This window comes from Argiope bruennichi, chromosome 10 (genome assembly GCF_947563725.1).
Source record: "Argiope bruennichi chromosome 10, qqArgBrue1.1, whole genome shotgun sequence".
Taxonomy (NCBI): Eukaryota; Metazoa; Arthropoda; class Arachnida; order Araneae; family Araneidae; genus Argiope; species Argiope bruennichi.
Window position 1 is genome coordinate 85,292,523 of NC_079160.1, and position 26,785 is coordinate 85,319,307.

The 26,785-nt window shown below is 30.2% G+C and overlaps 1 protein-coding gene across 6 annotated transcripts in view; it reads left to right on the top strand.

Annotated features, from left to right (window-relative positions):
- LOC129988027 (speckle-type POZ protein B-like) overlaps positions 1 to 26,785 on the top strand; it is a 37,920-nt gene continuing 11,135 nt past the window's right edge. The window contains exons 1-3 of one of the 6 annotated variants that reach the window (XR_008785622.1): positions 1 to 1,594; positions 16,466 to 16,580; positions 25,065 to 25,268. Coding sequence is in view for 5 of the 6 variants with exons in the window: in XM_056096104.1 (XP_055952079.1) it covers positions 5,631 to 7,151 (1,521 nt within the window). In the remaining variant the exon portion in view is untranslated. Of the gene's footprint in view, positions 1,595 to 5,547; positions 7,152 to 10,997; positions 12,548 to 16,465; positions 16,581 to 19,832; positions 23,159 to 25,064; positions 25,269 to 26,785 lie in introns of those variants that run through there. The other 5 variants (XM_056096106.1, XM_056096104.1, XM_056096105.1 and 2 more) reach the window with 5 other exon arrangements.

A 26,785-nucleotide genomic window follows, 5' to 3' on the forward strand; every position in this document is an offset into this window, starting at 1 on the left:
GCTGCGAAAACTGTTTAGTTTTGTTGTGAATTTCTAAGCGTAAAATATTCTCAGCCGCTGTGTACAGTTCTTCAGTATGGCATGCAAATCGAATCCTAAAAAGAGTTTTACTTTTACATGGATTTTAGAAAATTTTGAATACTGTGGGAAGAAAACAAAAGAATTTCTTAAAAGTCCAACATTCATTGCGGATACCATAGAAAGATCTAAATGGAGTTTGTGGATTTTTCCGAGGGGATATGAATCCGAACGTTGGATCTGTTTATACTTGCGAAGAGAGGGAGACAGCAAAGGGCCAACCACCATTGAAGTTGATTATGAATTAGCCTTCTTATCTTCTGAGGGTTCGGCGCTAATATCACTGGACAGATACAAGCGTGCTTTCATGAAAAATGAAGGATGGGGTTCCTTAGAATTTCAAGAACGAGAATCTGTATTTGCAAAGAAATCAGCATATCTACCTCAAAATATTTTAACAATAAGATGTAGAATGTGGAAAAGCACAGGAGAAATGCAAATGGATGGACTGTGTGTTGCCCGTACTCGCATTGGTATCGAAAAAAAAGTATTTCTTTGGAAAATAGATAACTTTATTACTTTGGATGAACGGCGGGAAATAACTTTCAAATTAAAATCGACGTCAGACGATCAGCCAATCATGTTTTTAAAGTTGTTTCTTCGTAAATCTTGGGTTTCATCTGATATTCTCATTAAATTCGTTCTTTTAAATAAAAATATAATATTTTCGACATTTAAGTCGTCCCTTGTAGATGCTCAGGGCAATTATGTAAATTGCGGACATCATGAATTTTGGCCGTCTCCTGCTAGCGGAAGTGAAGAATTTGCCTTATCAATATCAAAAGATACAATAATGATGGATAGATGTCTGTACTTACCAAATAACTTTTTAGTTCTTCAATGTGAGCAAATATTTTCTACTGGTATTGTGTTTGAAGGAATTGAAAACACTAGCTATGGATGCCCTGGCTCTTTTATAAACAACAATGTAGTTCCTGCAAATATAGAAACTGTTTGTGTTAAGAAACCAGATTCAGACATTTCTGATCTAAAAGCCGATCTCAATTCCATGTTACAGGACAATGTCCTCTGCGACGTAAAACTGAATACAAAATCAGAAACATTTTCCGCTCATTGGTTTATTTTGACCGCTAGATCCCCGGTTTTTAGAGCCATGTTCAAGAATGATATGAAAGAAAAGGCAAAAGATCGAATCGATATTAAGGATATGAAACCGGACACTGTACGCCGTATGCTCCTATATTTGTACACAGACTCATTGGAAGAACTAGATTGGGAGATTGCATCTGATTTATACGTTGCAGCTGAAAAGTATCAGATTTTGGCTTTGAAGGATAAATGCTCTTCTTTTCTGAAGACCAATCTTAGTCTCATCAATGCATGCGAAATCTTACTTCTCGCTGATTTGCACCAAGACACAGAATTGAAAACTGCCGTCCAGAATTTCATTTTAGATAACGATAAGATTATCATTAATTCCAGTGAATGGAAACTTCTCATGGAAGCTAATGTGCATTTAGCTGCTGAGACCATGCTTTTAAGGTTCAAAAAATAGGTAAATATATACGTTTTACAATTTTCTTTCATAAGATAACAGGATGGTTGTTTTTAAATTCAGGTTGCCTTTAAAATTTTTATAAATTTTGAACAATTAATGAAAATAATCATTATACGATTTAATCGAAGTTATTTTAAGTTTTTAACATTTTTGTTTGTATTGTAGTTGCTCTCTTTCAATAACTTTTCTCAACTCTGTCATTGTTATTGATTCTTATCTTTAAACATTTTGTATCAGGTGCCATCACTGATGCTTGTTATATAAATTCGGTGCTTTCTCTTCGTCTTATTGAATTTATAAGATACATTTTCAGTTAATTCGAAACTGTCATTAACATGTTAATTCTGACGAGGGTTAATGTATTAATAACTTTTCATAGTGAAACTTACGTGTTATTGATTGTTTACATATATAAAATGAAAAAGGAAATACATTTTTAGTATAATTTGTATCAATATGTGGCAAATATAAATTTTTTATCGGAAAATGGCATACAATCCTTGATTGTCTCAAAATATTTTTGATATTATATGATGAGTAAGTGTTAATAAATTTTACATCTGTATTAAAAAAATAAAGTTTGAAAGAAGAGTATTATGTAATGCTTTTTATTTTGCATATATTAAAAGATGCGTTTAGGGAAAAAAAATGAGTTATCTTTAGAATGTTTAAACCTTCAACACATTTTAAATCTGGCTGTTGTCAAAATCGTCAGCCTATTGTTAACCTTTACTACTGAAAATAAATGTAACCCTTACATAACTTTAATCATTCTGATTTTTAAGATTTATTTTTTGTGATTTTTTTATATACTGGATTATTCTGTGCTCAATCTGAGTAAAAATGAAATTTTAATAAGTCCTTTTTTGATAAGGATAAAGATATGTTTCAATTCTATAATAAGAGACTCAACAGCTATCAATCTGTTATTATTTTTTATTATTAATTTCAACCAAAAATTACATATTTAAATTGTTTAATCCAATTTAAAAGTTTTTAATTCGAATTTCCTGTTAGCATAGTGAAACATAATCTGTATATCGCATTATATGATTAGAAGTCAAAACTGATCAATGATTGCTTTTATCGTTTGCTCTTATTTCAAAAATGTTTTTATTAGTTAAACATCCTTTGCTGCAGATATCCATCGTCTCAGTTTTATTTTTTTATGCATCTTTTAGATGCTAGTAATTTTAGCGAGCAGATTCAGTGTCCCTCGTAACTAACCATCTAACTATTCGTTATTTCTTAACTTTTTAATTAACTAATTATTAAAATTCTGATTATAATATCTTAATTTATAAAAATTAATCAATGATATTTAATTATGTATTTTTTGCTAAAGTAGTAAAAATTTGTTCTCAATACAATTATTAACAGATTAAATTTCAATTTAGTTTATTTAAAGTATTATAAACTATCTGTTCATTAAAATATATTAGTTATTTATCTTTTTTTATTTAAAAAAATTATTTAAAATTTTATATTTTTCTTATTATTTATTCAATTTCTACTATTAGTTCACACTCTCCCTATATATATTTATATATCTTGTTCAAATTTTCAATCGTTAATAAAATACTTTTTATTCATCCACTCAAGTTCAAATACATTTTTTTAAACTTGTAGTGGATGACACTCGATGTTAATACAGTTTTTTTTCTAATATTAATTAATAAACTAAATTTGTCCAGTAATTTCTATTTGGTCGCCAGAGTTACCAAATCCGTCGCCATATCGCCAAATGGTAACCAAGTTTGTCTTTGTTGCAATTTTAATAAAAAGTAACTAAAATAAAAAAAAAAAAATTTGTTGACCTAAGTAGAAATTGACTTAAATTTTTTTTATATATATTACTTGTTATTAGAATTGCATAGTGTTTTTTTTTTGCATTATTTATTAAAATTCATATTCTTAACTTAGATAATTTCGTTTTCTTTTTTTGTACTTCTTTTTTGGTAAAGTTTTTCTTAGTTTGAATTTTTTGGATATTTAATTCTTAGTGCCGTTTGGTTAATTTTAAAAAAATCTGCTGTTCTCCAGTGGGAAAGTATGCAAATATATTTAATAATTGTATCTTATTAAATTTATATTTTTCTTTGAAGCCCTATTAGAAAACCGACTATCATTTCGACAAATACGAAATCATCTTCATAAGCATTTAACCCAAAATCTAACTATCGTTCATTGTGAAACACCTCTTTATGAAATATCACTATTTGATTAATTTTTATTTTGCAGAAAAGTGTTAATTGTCTTCAAAATGCTTTTAAACAAGAATTTAAATTATGAGACAATTGAAGATTTAAGTATTACTTCGTTAATATCTTTGTATAGTAAAACAAATACAACATGCGTTTTAAGTTATTTGCTTCCTCTGATTGGAACATACACAAATCTATAATTTTGGTGTCAACATCCTTTACAATATTTTATTTATTTATCTTCTTGCGAATTTGAAATGTCACGTAACATATTTATGAATAAAGAAATCTACACATATTTAGTCAACTTACGAACTTAAGTTAAATCCAACTTCATGAAAATCTAGCTATAAATTGAAAAATTTAATTACATACATCTGTCTAATAACTTTTTTGAGTTATGGACATCACATACAGAACTATGGGAAAAACACAAACAGATTGTTAGTAAATGATTTTCACAGAAGATTTGAAAGAAATCTACAATTTTGGTATTGAAACTGCCTACCAAATTCATAATGATAAAACTACCTATCAAATTCCTCATATGGTTTTAGTCTGTCAAAATGGCTAAGTTAAGGATGATCATGGTATCAAAATGATGTATAAGTTTTAATTCTATAATTATTAAAAACAAGAAAATGGGAAAATTTGGACGAAAGAGCTAGAGCTTGCTTCACATTTTTTTTTTTTTTGTCTTTATGTTTTACAAGCATATGATATTTAATAATAAATAATAATTATTATAAATTAACTTATTATTAATTATAAAATAACCTAATAAATAAATAAAGTGAAGCTAATTTTTAAAAAAAATTCTAAATTAAAAAAGAGTTTATATACTTAGACTGGATTTCGTTTAATAATGTAAACAAACCCTATGATTTTAATTTAAACAACAGTATAAAATAAATTAGACAAATAGTTAAGAAACAATAAAAAGCTTTAAATCTCAATTCTAAATCTTAATTATTTGATATATTTACATTAACACATTAACTTAGGATGTTTTGAACACTTATTTTACTTCAAAGTTGCTAAATGGGGCCTCATTTCTGCGTCAAGTAATAACTAATCCCAGGGCAAATATGTAACATTTTTCACGCTACGTAAAAGTCATCTATTATTAATATAAATGTTAAAAATGCTAATTCTAAGCGTCAATGTAATTTTATCTAGAACATATTCCCAGTCCGACCCAACATGTTTCCACCAACTGTGCATTCATATTAATCCAGAATATTTTTTAAAATCTGTTTCATATCGAAAAAATTAACTAGAATTTCAATTATGCGTCTCTACAATGAGATCTAGTGCAAATGTTGTATCTTTCCACTCTAATGACGTCAATGTTACCGAAAAACATAAAAGATAAAAGTCTCAATAATTTATGCCAAGTTAAGTTTCAATTTAATTGATTTAATCTAAAACACATCTTATTCGAACTAGTTTTCAATGCGCTTTCAATCTTTTCTAAAAATCAAGCACAAATGTGTAAAATTAAAAAACTTAAAGGAGAATTAAAATCGAATAATTGCTAAATAATAGTAGAAGAATTAAAGCTTTATTTAGTCAATAAAAATAATATAAATTTTGAGTTATACACAAATTTATCAACATACCGTTATTAATAGGTGCTTATCAAACCTGCATCATGTCTCACTATCTCCATTTTATGATTCTGATAAGAATTGAAATAATGGATAAGATTATTATCAGTTCTTTTCAAAAGAGGCGTAGAAGTTAACAGAGCAGTTGAGAAAAAAATTCAGCTCTTTAAAATTTCGGAGCACAGAATCTCCTCGGCCTTTATTTTCTTTCTATTCAGTATGGCATGTACATTTGAAAAAAATGAAAAGGACTTTACTTTCATATGGATTTTAGAAAATTTTGAATATTGTGATAAAAAAATTTGGGAAAGGCTTAAGAGTCCAACATTCATTGTGGATACAATTGAAAGAACCAAATGGAGTTTATTAATTTATCCAAGGGGACAGGAATCTAACAAATGGATTTCATTATTCTTGCGAAGGGAAGAAGACAGCAAAGGACCAGAGTCTATTGAAGTTGATTTTGAATTAGCCCTTTTAGCATCGGATGATTCAGTACTCAAATCACTATGCATACGTAAGCACGCATATCCGAAGAACCATGGCTTCGGATTCCCAGAATTTGTAGAACGAGAATCTATATTTGCCAAGAGATTAACGTTCCTTCCTCGACGTACATTAACAATAAGGTGCATAATGTCTAAAAGCATTGGTGAGATTAAAAGGAATGGAAAATGCATTGCCCGTACTCGAATCGGTATCGAAGAAAAAAAATTTCTGTGGAAAATACAAAATTTTAATGCTTTTCATCCTGGGAGAAGGCTAACCTTCAAGTTAAAGTCGACATCAGACGATAAACCAATTATGTCTTTAAAACTGTCCCTGCGCAAAATTGGTGGTTCATCTGAAATTTTTATTAAATTCGTTCCCTCAAATAAAAACATTATATTTTCGACATTTAAATCATCCCTTGTAGATGCGAAGGGTAATTATGTGGACTGTGGACAACATGAATTTTGGATTTCACCTACCACTGAAAGTGAAGAATATTCTTTGACGTTATCGAAAGATACAGTGATGAAGAATAAATGCCTGTACATACCGAATAACGTTTTAGTTCTTTATTGCGAGCAGATCTTTTCTTCTGGTATTGTATTTGAAGGAATTGAAAGCACAAGTTATGGATGTCCTAGTTCTTTTATAAACAGCAATGTAGTTCCTGAAAATATAGAAACTACTTGTGTTAAAAAACCAGATTCAGACACTTCTGATCTGAAAGCGGATCTCAATTCCATGCTACAGCACAATGTCCTCTGTGACGTAAAACTGAATACAAAATCAGAAACATTTTCAGCTCATTGGTTCATTTTGACCGCTAGATCACCGGTCTTCAGAGCCATGTTCCAGAGCAATATGAAAGAAAAAGCAAAGGATCGAATTGACATTGTGGATTTAGAACCGGATACCGTACGCCGTATGCTCCTCTATCTGTATACCGACACCTTGGAAGAATTGCATTGGGAGGCTGCATCTGATTTATATGTTGCAGCTGAAAAGTATCAGATTTTGACTTTGAAAAATAAGTGCTCCTTTTTCCTGAAGGCCAATCTTAGTTTCACCAATGCATGCGGGATCTTACTTCTCGCTGACTTGCATCAAGACAAGGAACTGAAATCTGCCGTCCAAAATTTCATTTTAAAAAATGATAAGAGTATCATCAATTCCAGTGAATGGAAACTTTTCATGGAAACTAATGTGCATTTAGCAGCTGAAACTATGCTTTTAAGATTTAAAGAATAGGTAAATAGATACATTCGACAATTTTCTTTTAATGATAGCAGTATGATTTCTTTTAAATTTCAGATTGTCTCCTAAATTTTTTTACGCATTTTGAATAATAAATGAAAATAATTAATATACATTTTGCCCAAAGCTAATTTAAATTTCTTAACGTATCAATTTGAATTAGATGGTTGCGCTTTTTCAATGATTACTCTCAAATCTACCATTGTTATTAGATTTTAGCTCTAAATATAATGTTTCAGATGTCGCAAAGAAAACCGTCCTTCAGGTAGAAGATCTAATGCATTTGAAGGAAATTCATTGTTTTTGCTTGGAGAATATGTGTTGAATCTTTGAGATAAGTTTTCAATTAATTCAAAATAATAATTAACATTTTAATTTCAAAGACAACGCATTAAAATCTGAAGCATGAAACTGATATATTTTTGAAAGTTTATTGTTTACTATTTAAAATGGAAAACACATTTTTTGACAGCCTGTATTAATATAATTATTATAATTTTTTTATCGAAAAGTTTTATAATGTTCATTGATTAATCCAACTTGAAAGCATAATTATTTACAAGCAAAGACACGGACAAGACGTCCGCCCCAGAGCAGTACAAAAGCCGAAGTGGGGAAAAAGGGCCGAAATAAATTATCCCTCGCCTTATATAACCTTAGATCTTGATAGTGAAAATATTTCTTCATTGTGCTAATATATTAATAAGATTCTGATAGGGATTTCTGACACATGTCAATCACATGTAAGGGAAACACAGGGATCTTTTAAGAAAGAATGTGCTTACTGGACATTTTTACCCCTTCACGCCGAGCGTGTAAAAGTATCGGCGTTTAGCTGACTAAGCAATTTTATAAAGCTTCTCTTGAATTAATTAAGTAGAGAAAGTGGAATTGGATCACGAAATAAGAGAATATTTTAGAATGAAGTTACTATGGGCTAAATTAAGATAAAATCTTGGAAATTAATTAAATTGAAATTAGAGTTAAAATATCATTATATATATATATATAAAATCTAATTTCAGTTCTAATTAATTTCCTAATTTTTTTCTTAATCAGCCCATATTTTCATTCTAAAATGTTCTCATATTTCTTGATCCAATTTTCACTTTTTATGCTATCATTTTCAACACGCGTTCTAGAAGACTAATGACTTCATCATTTCTCACACTCCAAGTGAAGAGACATACTTAAGATTACCTTTCCTAAGTCTACACGTGTCAGAGAAACGACACGTGTAATGTTTTCAATAAAATATGAAATTTTGATCAATTCGTTTTCACCAAAGAAAGAAATTATAAATGAAGTTATATCAATTCTCTAACATAAGATTTAAGGCTGAATTTTATCTTTGGTCTTTTGAGTATCCCATTAACACAACTAAAATATCATATATTGCTATAATATATTAGATTACTTTATAAAAAGTCAAAATTGATTAATGTGCTTCTTTTATCAATTGTTTTCATTTTTGATTTGTTACTTTAGTTTAATACATTTTTTTCATGTGAGCACCACTTCAATTGTACTTTACTTGACGCCTTTTAAGTGTTAGAAATTGTAAAGTGCATATCCCCTGTCCACCGAAATCAACAGTCTAAATAGCGTTTCTTCTTTCTTAATACTTACTTTTGTAATTATTTAATTATTAAAATTAAGATTAACATATCTTTATAAAAATCATTCTCTGACTATCAATTATGTACTGTTTATTAAATTGTAAAAAAAAATTATCAATACAATTGGCAATAAACTGTTTATTTAAATTTCCTTAAATCATTTATTTGTTAAATTTTATTAATTATTTTTTCAATCTTTTGCAAAGATTATTCAAATCTTTAAATATAATTGTTACTATTTCATTTATTAACATTATGTACTATTATTTGTTTTGTATTATTAAAACTCACATTTTATGCTTGCATAATTTCGTTTTCTTTTGTTGTACTTCTTTTTCTTGATGTAAACTGTTTTAAATCAAATTTCTTTTGCATCTCATCAATTTGAAATTTTTTTTAATCTTATGTTTTATTAATTTTATATTTCATTTCGGTGGTGCTCCATTCGAAAATTGATTGTAATTTCAATAAATACGAAATCAGTTGTATAAACATTCGAGCTCAAGATCAAACTATTGCACATTGTCATTACTTTGTGACAGAATACTGTTTGATTGATTGTTTTATCTTAGAAAAGGATTAATCTTCCTGTTTTGCAACAAGAATTTAAGTTTTAAGGCTGTAGTATATAATTCACTGTTTAGTTTTAGTATGACTGTGTTAACTTTGTATAGATACAAAATTCGAACATCCAGATTTAGCTCTTTTCTATCCCGGAGCGGAACTAAAACTTAATATGAATGCTTTAATACTATCAACACACTATACATTTTATATTTACTTCAGAATGGAATGATTTATTGCAATGGTGGAATCACCTAATTTTTTTCTGATATCAGTACATATCATCAGGACTGATAACTAAATTTGTATCTGTATGATTACATTGAAATATCATCTATCAAATTACCTAAAAGTTTTAATAACATAATTCAAACCAAATTATCCAACATTATAATAACATAGTAACAAATCAAATTACCTAAAATGTTAATAACAAATCAAATTACCTAAAATGTTAATAACAAATCAAATTACCTAAAATGTTAATAACTTAATAATAAATCAAATTACCTAAAATTTTAATAACTTAATAACAAATCAAATTACCTAAAATTTTAATAACTTAATAACAAATCAAATTACCTAAAATTTTAATAACTTAATAACAAATCAAATTACCTAAAATTTTAATAACTTAATAACAAATCAAATTACCTAACATTTTAATAGCAATTATTTTGAGCTACATTTTTCAAAAGAAAAAGGTAACATCTTTCAACTTAAGGCAGTTGTAACGCAAAATATAAAAAATGATTGTTGTGCAAAAACGCTTTAAAAGTTTTTATTCCGGATTTTCTAAAAACCTAAACTGAAAATTTGAATGGAAGAACTGAAGCCTGCGTTATACTGAATTGTTTTGGGGATTAGCGCATTACAAGTGTATTATATTTATTAATAGACATACGTAAAATAAAAAGTCGATAAATAAATTAATTAAATTTAGTTAATTAAAATATACTGGAAACTTACAAAGCACTAATAAACTTAGATTTGAGTGTTTTGATGTTGCAAACGAATTCAAGCTACTCTAATTTAAACAGAAAATTATACGAAATAAACTGGAAACGTTAAAGAAATAATAAAAGGCACCCAATCCTAGATCTAAATTATTCTGTATATTTAATAAACTAATGATTTTTTGAAAGCCAATTTCACCTTAAAACACCTTAACTGGAACCTCTGTTTTGTATCCTATAGTGATACTCAAAACCTCTTTTCTATCCTTTTGCTGCCCATGTTATTGAGCAATATAAATGATCAAAGCTTCAGAAATATGTGCTATTTTAAGTTTTAAGATAATTAATCTTATCTAAAACATATTTCCATTCAAACCAATTTAAATCATTAGGAGAGAGCAGTCTTTTGTGTTAACTACTGAAAATAAAGAAATATTAATATATAATAATTGCTAAATAACAACACTTAAGAATAGGAAATTAAATAATAATTTAAATAACCGACGGAAAATTATAGTTTTCATGCAAAGTTCTAAATATATTTTTGTTAATATAGGTGCTTATCAAACATACATTTCGCTTATCATTATCTCCATTTCCTGTTTCTGATAAGAATTAACATCATTTCTTTTCAAAAGGGGAGGTTTACAAAACAGATAACAAAACTGATTTCACTTGTTTGCAGTTACGTAGCACGGAATTTCTAACTTTTTTACCACCTTTTTTCAGTATGGCATGCAAATTTTTCAAAAATAAAAAAGGTTTTACTTTCATCTGGATTTTAGAAAATTTCAAATATTGTGACCAAAAAACTGGGAGAAGCCTTAAGAGTCCAACATTCATCGTGGATACGCTTGACAGAACCAAATGGAGTTTGGTGATTTACCCACGAGGATGCGCATCAGAAATGTGGATTTCATTATTCTTGTGCAGGGAACAAGACAGCAAAGGACCGACCACAATTGAAATTGACTTTGAATTAGCTATTCTGGGTTTGGATGGTTCAGTGTTGCACTCACTGAATGTGTTCCAACATGCGTATATGAAAGCCCATACTTACGGTTTTTCATCATTTCATGAACGAAAGTCAGTGTTAGCCAAGACATCAACTTACCTACCTCAAGGCTCTCTGATTATAAAGTGCAGAATGTGGAATGGAACGACAGAAGCTAAGATGGATGGACAATGTATCGCACGCACTCGAATTGGTGTCGAACGAAAAACGTTCCTTTGGAAAATAGAACATTTTAGTACTTTTGATGTTGGAAATAATGTAGCTTTGAAATTAAAATCGACTTCAGATGATAAACCAATCATGTTTTTAAACTTGTTTCTTAATAAACCGTTGTGTTTATCTGTCATCCTTATCCAACTCGTTCTGGCAAATACGCATATTGTATTTTCGACATTTGAGTCGTCCATCGTAGACGCTCAAGGTGATTATGTAAACTGCTGTCACCAAGAATTTTGGTTTACACCTACTGTTCAAAGTGAGGAGTGCACCTTGTATCTCTCAAAAGACACACTGATGAACGAAAATTATTTGTATTTGCCAAACGATATTTTGACACTTTATTGTGAGGTATCCTTTTCAACTGGCATTGTGGTGGAGGGAATCGAAAGCACTAGCTTTGGGTGTTTTGATTCCATTAGAAATAATAGGACAGTCCCTGAAAATATAAAAACTATTAATGTTAAGAAACCGGACTTGGGTTCTTCTAATCTGAAAATGAATCTCAATTCCATGTTACAGGATAACATTCTCTGTGATATAAAACTACGCACAGAATCAGAAATTCTTTCCGCTCATTGGTTCATTTTGACCGCTAGATCCCCAGTCTTCAGAGCCATGTTCGAGAGCGATTTGAAAGAAAAGGCAAAAGATACAATTAGCGTTGTGGATTTAGAACCGGATACTGTACGCCGTCTGCTCCTCTATCTGTATACCGACACACTGGAAGAATTGCATTGGGAGGCTGCATCCGATTTATATGTTGCAGCTGAAACGTATCAGATTTTGACTTTGAAGGATAAATGCTCCTCTGTCCTGAAGGCTAATCTTAGTCTCACCAATGCGTGCGAGGTCTTGCTTCTTGCTGATTTACACCACGACAAGGACCTTAAGTCCACTGTGCAGGATTTCATTTTAGAAAACGATAAGAGTGTCGTCAATTCCAGTAAATGGGACCTTCTCATGAAAGCTAACGTACACTTAGCTGCCGAGACTATGCTTTTAATGTTCAAAAAATAGGTAGAGATGTTATTTCTTATAGTATCCTTTTTAAGCATTTTAGGTTGGTAATTTATTAAATACAAATAAAGTATAAAAAAATCAAAATTTCATAATTAAAGTTAATTAAAATAAATGTAAGTTATTGTCAATTATTTAGATATTGGTCGAAATATTGGCCGTTACTACTTATGCATTCAGTAATGGCCATTTCTGCCATTATTAGTTGATATGGTCGTTTTCATCTCGTTGATCATACTTGCTATTTATTCAAAATACTATGCATGAAATGCTCCCATGTAAAACTCCAGACAGGAATGAAATGAATATGACAGGAATTGAGTGCTTTCGTTTTGCCTTAGACATATATTTAACATTGTTCCATCAAATTATGGAATTCAAATAATAATCATGAATTCAGACAATAATTAATGGATTAACTAATATAGATAATTTGGACAATAATTAGACAAATTGGATTATGACGATTTAATACATATTATTTATGATTTCTGCGTTTTTTAAAGTATTTAAGTATGCATTTTTAGCATATAATATTATTATATGAATGTGCATTTTGATAGAAAAGGCAATACATTTTCACTAACTATTTGAAATCAATTTTTATAGCAGTGTTACATCGCGAGAAAGTATATATGAATTTTTTTTAAGTTACTGATTGTTTCGAAATAATTTTACATATCATGATAAAAAGTTAATCGTTAAATAAAACCAGTGGTAGTAGTCTTCCCAAACTTTTCCACATACTAATTAGGCATATCTTTAATAAAAATGTTATCCTTCTTCTCCCACATAATATTGTGCACTTTAGACTAAGCCACGAATGTCTTGCGTGGAAATGGTGAACAGTAGTTACAAAAAAATTGATCTTTGGAATAAATTAAGCATCTTTGATCGTGTGATCTTTGGCGTAAATTAAGAATTTTCGATGAATATATCGTGTGATTTTTGGCGTAAATTAAGAATTTTCGATGAATATATCGTGTGATCTTTGGCGTAAATTAAGAATTTTCGATGAATATGGCGTGTGATCTTTGGCGTAAATTAAGAATTTTCGATGAATACATCGTGTGATCTTTGGCGTAAATTAAGCATTTTTGATGAATATATCGTGAGATCTTTGGTTTAAATTGATTGATGAATATATCGTGTGATCTTTAGCTATTAATCTCTGACATTTAACAATAGGTAGCCGAAAATCGAATTTGTGCTTTAGACTCGTTTTTCAAACCGAATGAAGCCAAAATTTGACACAGAACTACAATTGTAGTCACAAAATCGCATGGCAAATTTCATACATTTTAAATAATTTTTTTTCTTCGAGTTATTGCGTTTGCATGTTTATAACTGTAAAGATCTACAGAAAGTCAGTCTCTTGACAAATTTGATTCCAAATTTGGTAGCTATCTGTATTTTAAACGTTAAATCTGTGAACCAAATTTTATTCATTTAACTCGGTGTTTTATAGTTATACTTGAACAACCAGAGAGAATAGATTTCGTTCAAAATTTGATAGAAATCTACGACTTTGATCGTAATTCAATATAACAAACGTCAGCCGTCCAACTCAAAGCGTTCAAGAGTTATCAGCGTCTGTATTAGACAGACATAATATCAAAAAAATGTGTTTTTCTTACTCGGTGAGTAAAGATTCTGAAATCTAAGGATGAAAATCTGAGAGTTCAAATTTTTTGATGACTATTATACTTCCTCTGTATTTCTTAAGCTAGAAAAGGAAAAAAGATCGAAATCAGATCTTTACTTTATGTGTTTTGATCTTGTTTGTAATAAAAAAAATGGGGGGGGGGGGATAAAGAATCCTTAGGGAATTTTAGTTGGAACTATTTGGGTAATTGAAACTAAAGTTTCTAAAAATCAATAGTAAACTTGGCCTAATTATATCACAGTCTTTACTGTCTGAAATAAATCTGATTCCGATGTCCGGTGCATGTTAAATCCGTCAGGGTCAAACGTCCTCCCTCTGGTGTGGTGTGGAAATTTGGAGAGAGGGATGCCAGCTCAGGTGTCATTCTAATCATCTGATCATGGTTCAAATTTATGAGACTAAATATCCCTAGCGTTGCTTTAAAAATGGGACGTTAATAAAACTAAACTCAGACGTCCTGTCCCTATTCCTCCCTCCAACTTTAGTTCGGTTTCGCCAGCGTCTGGTCGTCGTCGCTTGCTTTTATTTCTCATAAGCATAATTTTACCGTATGTTTCGCAAATTCATTTCCTGAATTGTAATAACATGTTAAAGGGTTTGATTTTTAGTAGAGTTTTTCAAATGATTGGTGATCGATTCTATCAACTGATTTATTGTTTGCTTGATTGTATTAACGTGATTCTTCAGATTTCCAAAAATAAATAAATAACATTATGTCTATTTCCTTAATTTCAATAATATTCAATATTTCTTTGTATTGAAATTTTTCAATTGATTCATGATTGATGCTATCAACTAATATGTTGATAGTTCGATTGTATTAACTTGATTCTTGAGATATTAAAAAAATAAACAACATTTAATTTACAAGCAGTACAGTTTTTACATAGCATTTAATTACAATAGTTCCTGTACAACAAACAGTACAGGAACGTGATTATTGCTCCCAACAAAGATTTTATTTTCACTTTAACGAGTACCTAGTAGGTAATGTGCAACTTATTTAGGTAATTCGCAGATTACCTAAGTAAATTGAGAAATGAAACAATTTTCCACACTTTAATGGATCACTCTAGTTAATGCGCAGATTAACTACCTAATCTGCATATTAACTGATATCTGCACTTTAGCGGTAACTGATACATCTGCAAAATAAACAAACGATACGCAGTGAGGAGGCTCTTAATTATATCGTAAATCAAATTGCATAATACTAGATGAATAATGTTTTGAAAATGACCATGAATAACATAGTAAAATATCTTATTACTTTTGATACATAATTTATAGGAATTTATGGAGCATACTTAATTTATAAATATTAAAAGGTATTTAGTACTTGTAAATTTTTTACCTTTCTTGGAATTCAATATAGTTATTTGAAAAAGGAATCTTATAAAAATATTAATTTGTAGGGAAACTTGATGTTTTTGCTTTTCCTGGAGAGCAGTTGAAATTCATATCACTTATTTCTTTTGAAAGTTAACGTTATTCTGCAAGACTTTTTATGTAGGTTGCTCTGTATATCTGGGTTTGTAATTATGGAAGGAAAAAAAATGCTATATTTCGCGCATGCTTAGTTAAAATTTATTTACTGTAATACCTATATTTCTTTGAATTTTCATATAACTCACTTATACATTTTAATATAATTTCTTTAATATTACTGTAAATAATATATGTATTATAATATTATATAATATATGTGTAATAATAATAATTAATTATAATATTTTAATGTATTTCTTTATTATTATTACTATTATTAATTATTAATCATATTGTGACATATTCTGCAGGTTCCGTTTGATTTGATTGAAAAGTACTAATATTATAAGCAAATAATTTTCTGGAAAAGTTTATGATTTAAAAAACGTATTTTCAAAATTTGAATGCTATTTTGACGAAAATACCTGTACTTATTGTCTTAGCAAATAAAATCAATGCTGAAAGCTTCAAATCATTATCGTCTTTCATCGATACGAGGGGGGGGGGAGCCAAAATTTCTTTCTTCTTCAAATTCTGGTCGGTTCCCTTAACGCGCTTGCGACTGCATTGTCATGATAAAACCAGAGTTCAAGTACATTTTTCACATACAGTAGACTCCCGATTATCCGCACCTGCCGCACAAAGTTTGTTTTTGTTTATTTATTTTGTACAAGCGTAAAGCAAAGAAAATAAAAATGTTTACAAAACGGAGCGAAACGTTAAATTTGCTAACATCATGCTTATTTATGGCAAAAATATCGCAGGCCTTCTTGGAACCTTCCCCCCGGCCTTCTCGGAACCTTCCCCTCGGCCTTCTCGGAACCTTCCCCTCGGCCTTCTCGGAACCTTCTCCGCGGCTGTGTATCCTTGACGCCTCTCGTAAGTACAAAGCACTTTTCTGTTTTCATTAACAAAATGCATTTTAGGTTAGTTTTGAGTGATATACTAAAATATTAAGCGTTCGTTAAACATTTCCTGCTGTTTATTTTACGTTTTATTGTACATAAAACGATTTTTCAACGTTGGAATGACTGTTTTATCTTTTGCTATACCCGTTTTTAGCTTTTTTCGGATTATCCGCGATTTTTGTTATCCGCGGCGGCCGCGCCACCCAATTCCGCGAATAATCGGGAGTGTACTGTAATTAAAATTTAAAATTTCCGACACTTTTAATCACAAGCCTATCTTTGTTAACAATAAAAGTGAAAAGTTGTATATTTCGGTGCTTTACAGAGGAGAGAGTTAGACCAAAGCTACAAAATGTGGCACAAATGTACTTTGAAGGATAGGAATGTACTATTTGGGCACAAATGTACTTTGAAAGATAGAAATGTACAACTTGGAGCGAGTATTCTAAAATTTTAGCTAACCCTTTCTTGGGCCGTGGGAAGTGTGCTTCCCACCAAATTTATCAATCTTTGTATGAAATTATGTAGGTTGGCATAAGTTCTGACAAACTTTTTTAGTAAGTCAGAAATTTAGATGCTTCAGTTCTTTATCTCGGACAAAATGATGTGTCTTGATTAGTTACTTAATTATTAATTAACCTAATTAATTAATTAATCAAATTAAATATTTTAATAAAATATTTAATAAATTATAAAATATTTTAACATAATATGACTAGAAAAAATGGCCCTTTAAAGGATTAATTAAAAATTAAATGAAATTTAGATGTTTCTCCAGGATACTTTCAAAAAATTTACAGCACATCTTTTCAATAATGCTACTTTTTAACCGTGTAATTTCACTTACAATTTTTAATTAAAATTTAAAAATATTTTAATGATATTTAAATTTTTATATAATATTTAATATTAAATTTTTATATAATATTTAATATTAAATTTTTATATAATTATATAATATTTAGATTTTGCGGGAATATATTTCAACGTTGAAATGAATTAAAATCGCTTTCATTATTTCTGTAAATATTTTACCTTTTTTTTCCCTCCAATTTTGATCAAGACATGAGGATTCAGCTTATTTATCCAAATTAGGTAAATTTTAGTATAAGGTGCCTTTTTTCATAAAAACATTTTGTCCTAAATACTTAAATCAATCGGCTGCTTATACATTACTTATGGCAGTTTATTTCCTATAATCTAGTAACACACCTTAGCTTCCGATATATGCATAATGATTTTAAAGAAGTCTTAAATCCTAGTTTGAAATAAAGCAATGAACTTGCCGAATTAAATGGTGTTTCTTGAACTTAAAAATTGAGGTTTGATTTCAGAAACATGCAATCCTAAAAATTTTTTCAGTTGTGCGCATTTTTAATTATTGCCATTCTTTCCTGTGCTAGAATTGGAAGTATAAAGAAAAGGAAATGCACAGAAAATAAGGGCGAGGTTTCTAAAATATTTGGGTTGGCAACTAAGTAATTGCGGATTTTTTTTAGAAAATCAAAGACAATTTTTTCATGGAACTAAATAACTTTATTCTGTAATGTATTGCCCATTTTGATCAATGACCTTTTGCCATCTTTCAGGCAGCATCATAATCCCACGTTCATAAAACTTCTGGTTTTTATTAGCAAAAAACTGAATCAGGTACGATTTGACATCATCATCATTATTGAAATTTTTACCATTCAAGGAGTTTTGTAAAGATCGAAACAAAAAGTAATCAGATGGTGCAAGGTCAGTTCTGTATGGTGGATGTGGCAAAGCATCCCAACCAAGCTCCAATAATTTTTGCCGAGTGACCAAAGATGTGTGTGGCCTTGCATTGTCATGATGGAATACAACACCTTTTCGATTTGTCAATTCGGGCCGCTTTTCTTGAACTGCATTGTTTAATTTCGTTAGTTGTTCAATTTAGACATCAGAATTGATCGTTAGGTTGGGTGGTAAGAGTTCAAAGTAGACAATTCCTTTGTAATCCCACCAAACTGATAACAAAACCTTCTTTTGATGAATATCAGCTTTTGATGTTGTTTGAGTTGGTTCACCTGGCCTGCTCCACGATCTTTTCCGCTTGATATTGTTGTAAACAACCCATTTTTCATCGCCAGTTATCAGTCGTTTTAAAAATGCATCATTTTCATTACGTTTCTTTAGCAAATCGCAGTTGTTAATGCGTTGCGTTAAATGCTTTTCTTTCAGTTCGTGAGGAACCCATGTATCGAGTTTTTGAACATAGACAAATTGTTTTAAGTGATTTTCAATGCATGTATGTGATGCATGAAGCTTCTCTGCAATCTCACGTGTTGTACTGTGACGATCCGAATCGATTATTGCTTTGATTAGGTCGTCATCAACTTCAACTGGACGACCAGAGCGTTTTTCATCTTTGAGTGAAAAATCACCAGAACGAAATTTGACAAACTAATTTTGACACTGCCGTTCTTTTAAAGCTTCGTCACCGTAAACAGCACATAACTTTTTATGAGCTTTCAATGCGTTTTTCCCTTTGCGGAAATAAAAAAGCAAAATATGACGAAAATGTTCCTTTTGATTTTCCATTTTTCAACGAACGCCAAACGAAAACTACGCAACCGATCAAAAAACTTTTTTTACTGATTGACAGCTGAATTGCCAACTATCAAATAACAAAATGTGTTTTACATTTGTACTACGTCTGCAAACCTAAAAATTCAACTGAAACCATCTATGAGTGAAATCCGCAATTACTTAGTTGCCAAACCAATAGTATGAATTATATGTCTATCAACATTTTAAATTTAAAAAAAATTGCTAAGAAATTTAATGACATAATTACACAAAATATTTAATTGAAATGTTTAGCAGCCATTAATCTTGGCGAGCAAACTTATCGTCAAAGACGACTAGTAATGTATACAATATAAAAAAATAGAAAAGGAAATGTTCAGTATTTTTACCACATTCGTCAAGTTTCGATGTCCCTATGGATTTTAGGCTTTTATCCAGGGTTAAAAGACAGTTTCCTTTCTTATACATTGGTATATCCTTTCATTCTGTTTCCTGCAAAATTTAGGATTGCAGCTGAGATGCACGTGCAGAACTGGGGGGTGGGGGTGGGGGTCTTCCTATTCTTCTGATAATCAATCACAGGGTTCACGTACGCTTTTATGTCCACATTCCTAAAGCAGAACCGGATCGGTGACAGAGAAGAGGGGGGGGGAGGGGGACTCCTAAGAAGTTTAGTTTATCTTTACAACTTATCCATCCATCACAGCATTCAGTTTGACTACCATTGTACCATGGAACGAAAAATCGTTGACGTCATTAAGAAGGAGTAAAGGATTGCCATAAGAGTGAAGAATCACAAAATTGGCGAGCTTGGAAACATAACGACGCCAAACTTTTTATCTTAATTAATAATATCTAAATATTTTACTTCATAAATTATAATTGTAGCTTGTTTAATTCTCTTATCTTTTAAACTGTAGTATTTGAATATTCTTCTGCTAATAGCTGCGCAAAAATGATAATAAGATGATTACAAGATTATCAGATAGGCAGCTGCGTAGGGACATCGTAGCGTTTTAGGCTTTGCGATTTTTTAAAAATATATTTTCAGGGTACTGTAATTTTATGTCGTCATTTGATTTACAATGACTATTTAATGAAACTTAGTTAGATTAATATCAAATATTGCTTAAATTTCAGAATATTATTATTATTATTATTATTTAACATTTGGTTGGCTAATTAACAAGTCAACGATTCTGGTAGGCTTTGAATTTTCGTACCTAAAAAGATTTTTTTTTTATTGTTTTGTTTAAAATTACTTGCTTCAAAATTTATTTATTTATTTATTCTGCAAGATACTGATACCAATTCTTTGTCTTTGACCTGCAAATTCAAAAGTTGTGCTATTTCACATCTTCATAAAATTTATTACTCATCATTTATTTGTATTGAGAGACACAATTAAAATCAATAAAAATATCTAGTTTTTAAAGTGATGGCGCGGACAGAGGAAAGATGTAAAATCTGCACTTCCTAAAGCACCGACAACGCTTGATCGACACCCTCCCCTAGATGAACAAGAAAAATGGATATTTTCAGAAAGAAAAAAGTTATTTGCCGCCTATTAAATGATGCATAATTTCATTTAAGATAATAAAAAAGATATTCATGTTAAATTTAAAAAATGAAAATAATCATGGCATATTTAATAATAGAGATATCTTTATTGCAATAATCAATTTTGGCTGTCAATTATTGAAATATTTCATCTGTTTCCTGTTTGCTAATATTCGGCATAAAAGTTTGTTAAATGTATTTAATCAATTAAAATAATTTTATTGATTAATGTATGTAATGCATAGTATTGATTAATGTGCGTAATAATGTATTTAATCAGTTAAAATAATCTTTGTACTTGAAAAACAGCCACTGATTATAAGAATCAGACCGATAGAAAATAATTTTCTTTTCAACTTACTTTATCTTATCTTGTTATATACTTTATCTTCTTATCACTTTCTCTCATATTTCGAGAGTGATATTGTAGCACTTCTATAATTTCTATTTCTCAAGCTAATATTTTTCAATAAATAATGTAAAAACTCGGGTTTAAATGCAGCTCTGGGTTTAAAAATATATATATATCGTAAAGAATTTGCCTTAGTGTTTTTGAGAGCGAAACGCTATGCAACAGTTTTGGCGACCCCTTTGGCGCCTTTTATTTAAATACTGGACATATCCAACAGAACAACCCTAAAACTACGTAGTAACTCCAGCCACAGATTATTTCGTCCAGTATAACCACTCCCATACGCAAAGATAACCTGCTTTAGTCTGCAGCGTGTACTCTAGTTAAACATTATCAGAAGCTTATTATATAAGAAATCGATAAGGCATACCAAGATCATTTAAATAAACTCATCCGTTGACCAAAGAATTGAATTTTTTTCGCAAATTATCTTGTGTAAGCTATTCTATGTACAATAATTAACTTCTTGTACAAAATAAAGTTGAATTATTGGTGGAATTATTTTTATTATGGCCACCGAAGTTGACACCAAAAGAGAAGAATTTATTTTAGAATGGAAAATCAAGAATTTCAATTATTGCTGGCAAAAAAAAGGAGATTACCTTAAGAGTCCATCATTTGTTTCGGACGCATTAGAGGGAACCAAGTGGAACCTGGTTCTGTTTCCGAGAGGACGTACAGATGGAAACTACATCTCTTTAAATCTTAGAAGAGATCTAAACTGCAACGGTCCGAACACTAGGATAAGTATTGAAATCGAGCTATCATCCGTTTCTTGGGTAACTTTTAAGTCAGATCACACAATGAGAAGTTCTGCAACCTTCTCAAAAGGTTCCGGTTTTGGATTTCCACGCTTTCAGAAGCGAAAAGATATCTTCATGCTTAACAAAGATATTTTTCTTCCTGAAGATACACTGATAATTTGTTGCAAAATGTGGAGAAGTGATAGCAAATCACCGATGATTGAAAGATACTCAGCAACAACTCATATTACAGTGGGACGCATGAAGTTCCTCTGGACGATCGAAAAATTCAGTGACCTTCAACCTGATGAAGGTAATACATTTTGTGTCACATCTGCATCGGATGAAAAAATTATCATGTTTTATGTCTTGACAGTGACTGGTGGACAAATTTTTGATGAAACACTTCAGATCAAATTAACTTCTCCTCTCCCTAGTATATTCTTTACTACTAGTTTCTTTGTTTTAAATACTTCTGGAGGAAAAGAAGAATGTGGCCGATGTGAATTTTGGTTCGATTATTCATACAAAGATCGCTACATGACACTGCTCTTCACAAAGGAGGCACTTCTGGCGAAGAAAAGTCATTACTTGCCGAATGATGTTTTGACACTTCAGTGCGAATGCGCCTATTCTACAGAAAACTCTTCTGAAGAGATCGAAAAGATTTACCCTGGATGTGTCGACGTAATAACACCAACCCTCACGTCCAGCTTGTATTCTGGGGACAACTGTTCTGAATCATTCGCAGCTTTGAAAGAAAATCTACAACATCTATATAATGATGGCTTTCTCAGTGATGTAAACTTACATACAAATTCCGGAACATTCCCCGCCCACAAGATCATTCTAAGTGCTCGCTCTCCGGTATTTAAAGCCATGTTTACGAACAACATGAAAGAGAAGTCGAGTAAAATTGTTGATATTAAAGACTTGGATGATGACACAGTGCATCGAATGCTTCTCTACATCTACACCGCAAAAGTAGAAGATCTATGTTGGGAAAGTGCTTTTCAGCTGTATATGGCAGCTGATAAGTACGAGATCCTCTCGCTTAAGACGAAATGTTCAGCCCATTTAGCAACTAATCTTACGCCAAATAACGCTTGTGATGTGTTAATACTATCTGATTTGCATCAAGATGAAAAACTGAAATCAGCGGTTCAAAATTATATCTTGAAGAACGACAAAGTCATCATCAATTCAGAAAAATGGGAACTCCTGATGAAAACGAATTCAAAATTAGCAGCCAATACACTATGTCTTAAGTACAAATAAGAGGTAAATATAATTTTAGTGTCAATAATTTAAAAAATTGTTCTTTGTTATAAGATATTCAGAAATAAATAATGTCTTAAAATTACCTTGCATTAAGGGAAATATTTACACATTTGAAGAATTTCCAAGTAGGCAGTGCCGAAAGTCCTTATATTTAGAAGGAGTAGCAAGCTAGTGATAAAAAAAAAACCTAACTTTCCTGGTTGCTAAATAAATAATTTTGTAAAAAATACATTTTCTGTGAATGATAAAATATTAGAATATTACTAACACTTAATCAGTATAATAGATCAGATTCCTATATGTGTGACTGTATTAACTCAGTTATTTGATTATTTATAAACATTGAACTTCTGTTTCAGTAATATTGTATGCAAGCATAGATGTGGGGCAGTTTGGAACCATTATAAGTAAAGTCAAATGTACTTTAATCAAAGTCATGTAATCAAAATAATGTAATCATAGTAATGTAATCAAAGTCAGTCACGAAATTAGTAAATTTAAAAATATTAACCCCAAATAAACCATTAAATGTATGGAAATGTGATCCTAAATTGCTCATCTTATTAAAAGACGAGCCTCATTATATGCATTGCCTATATACCCAAAATACATAAATCCGTTGCTTTATTTATTTAATTAAGCTATTATTTCCTCAAAACGGCAATGTTTTTAAATTTTCTATAAAATTAAATCTTTGAGAGTCATGGAAATCAAAGACTTTGTTGCACATTTCATTCCGATTCTATCTAAATAAGCCATATTAAAAGTAAAACCAATCCAAAAAAAAGCTTTTTTCGTGAAGAAAAAGGTTGAAATCTTTACTATTGAAAAGAGAAAATTATGTTAAAATTTTCTAATATCGTCTTAATTTTATTGGAAGGTTTTTATTCTGCTGAGGTAATTATTTCCTCCTTTGCTGAGCAAATCCCATCATAATAAAGCGAAGTTTAAAACTTTCAAAAGTGTCTCTCTTTTCGGCCACGAAACGTGTGTGTGCTTATCTTAAATCCTTTCATCTCTATAAGTTCTTTGTTTTTTTCTTGACATAACATAAATGAGTTGAATCAACAATACTTTGCTAAGTTAACTAAAACAGGGGTGTTTGTGCTCCGAGGAAATCCCGGAATTCCGGGGATTTTGAACTTCGATACCCGGAAATTCCGGGGATTGTCGTTCAAAAGGAAGTAGGAATAATAATGAATTATTTATTTTGATCTGGGTAATTTTGTTTGCTTTGAAAGCAGAAAACGCAAGGTCAGTGTGTGTGGTGAAAACTTTTCCTTTCTTTCTCCAAAGGCAGTGATAATGCGTGAAAAAAACTTCTTTTTTGTTCTTTCCTTATTGCGAGTTATGACTCATTCCCCCGGTTCTCGGACATTCTCTTCTGGATTCTTTTCGGCAAGTAGGCACGGCAGAAAAAAAAGGGAGAGACTTCGTTCGACCAGATGTGCGATCACGTGACCTGGGTTCAAAGGTCTTAATTTTGCAAAAAAAGTAATTCATTGAACTTTTATAATTAGGTCATTCAATACTTCATAATCGTAATTTTTCATTTCTCCCCCCCCCCCTTCTCGAAACTCCAAAATGTCGGTAGTAAGTCCGTAAAAGTTTCAGGGGATTTTTTGGGGTCCCACAAACACCCCTGCTAAAAGAAAATAGAGAATTTTTAAAAAAAATTCAGATATGTATTTTTTTTCTATGTAATATACTAAATAACATAACACATAGTTTGAAACGAAATTATCCTTAAAGTATCCTTTCCAAACTAAAATGCACCCACGGAATTGTTAATTATATGTACATTTAAATAATAAAATAACGCGTGCTGAATTTATCTTGATTAAAGTCAATAAAAATTATCTAATAATTATTTTTTTTATTTGTATATAATTTTTTTTCCTTTCAGGTTCTTTTCTTCTCATTATTCTACTTCTTCAGTTGACAAAGAAGACTTCTTTTGCATTCGCATCTTGTGAATCACATCTCAACCTCTACGCTTTATAATGCATTGTTTAAGTGTGCAATCACAGTTAACCTCTTTTTTAACTGTTAAACATTGTTCCATAATGGTAATGAATTTAGAAATAGCATAAAAATAAAAATTATATGATGCGAGTATTTGGGAATGATTATTTAAGGTATTTCTAAGTTTTTTCTTTATATACAATTCATTTATACTTAGAATAAAACTCAAAAAATAAATACACACTCACAAAGCGCCCACGCATGTGTGTGTGTTCGGAGATTTACAGGCCAGACAGTTTGACTTACAGCTACCAAATTCTTGCATGTGCATACCTTGGATCGATTTTTTAAATTTTTAATTAGACTTTTAATTAATTAAAAATTAAGCGAAATTTCAGCGTTTTTCCGCTGGAACTTCCGAAAATATTACGGCACAAAACTAATTTTTGAATCAAGTTAAAGCTCGAAAAATGATGCCGATGCTTTAACCTATAAACTAAGTTTCGATTTTTAAAGAAATAATTTAGCCATATTTTTCAATAAATTATTTCGCACAAAATAGAAATAAAATTTAATCTGCACGAGCACATCAATACGGAAAAAATTAGCTTTTATCAACGTGTTGCCATTGCATTAACAGAAGTTCAAATTAAAAAATAAATCAACTATCATTGAAAATTAAATATATAAAAGTGTAATTTTCAGCACGTGTCTGTATGAAGTGAAAAAAATTTGAAATATGATATTTTCTAAAAAGTAAATGGAGGAAAAGTCTTTTAGGATTTTTTACAATATCGATATTATTAATTCAATAAAATAGTTTAATTTAAGGCAAACATGGTTTAGTATCTACAGGATAATCACTCTAATCAATGCCCATCAACCCATTTGGGGCATACATCTGCTAACAAAATGTTCTAAATGAACTGAATAATTATATTTTATATAAAGTTAGTCAATAAATTCCCCGATGAATTACGAATTTTAAATTTTTACTTAAGTTCTCTACCTTTTGAATCATATTTAACAAAATATTCTTGAGACACCGATATTTTTAATAAAAAGTATTGAACTCCAATCAATTAAATTAATTACTAAAACTGACTAATTTTTGAAATTTAAATATCATTCTTCTATAAAAATTGGCGATTTTAGACTACTTCATGGACCGTCTCAAAGAAGATACGCCAATCATCAGCCAGGGTTTCTCGATAGTGATCGGCCGATGATTATGAAAATGTTGATTGTTCTAAAATTGATACGTGAAAACTTCATAAATAGGTCAGATTTGATCGCAGAAGGTAGAAACGTTTATTTATTTATTTAAAAGTCGAAGTGTCAAGAGTATTTCTCAGAATATGATTCCTTAGGACCAAAGGACTGTGTAAAATTTAAACTTCATAATTTTTTCAATATTATATTTATTGACTGTAATAAAATAAAATATTTTTATTTCCGTTATTTAAATATTTTAAAAGTAAAATTAAAAACTGAATCTTAGAATGAATCAGAGAAATATTTGTTGAATAATTCTTTAAGATATTTTATAAATAACGAAATTTATTCTGCAGCGAACAAACAACTTCAATGCCGAACGACTCTGCTTTCAATTTTCATATTTAATAATAAAAAAGACATGGTTGGTGTCAGTAAAAATTGTTT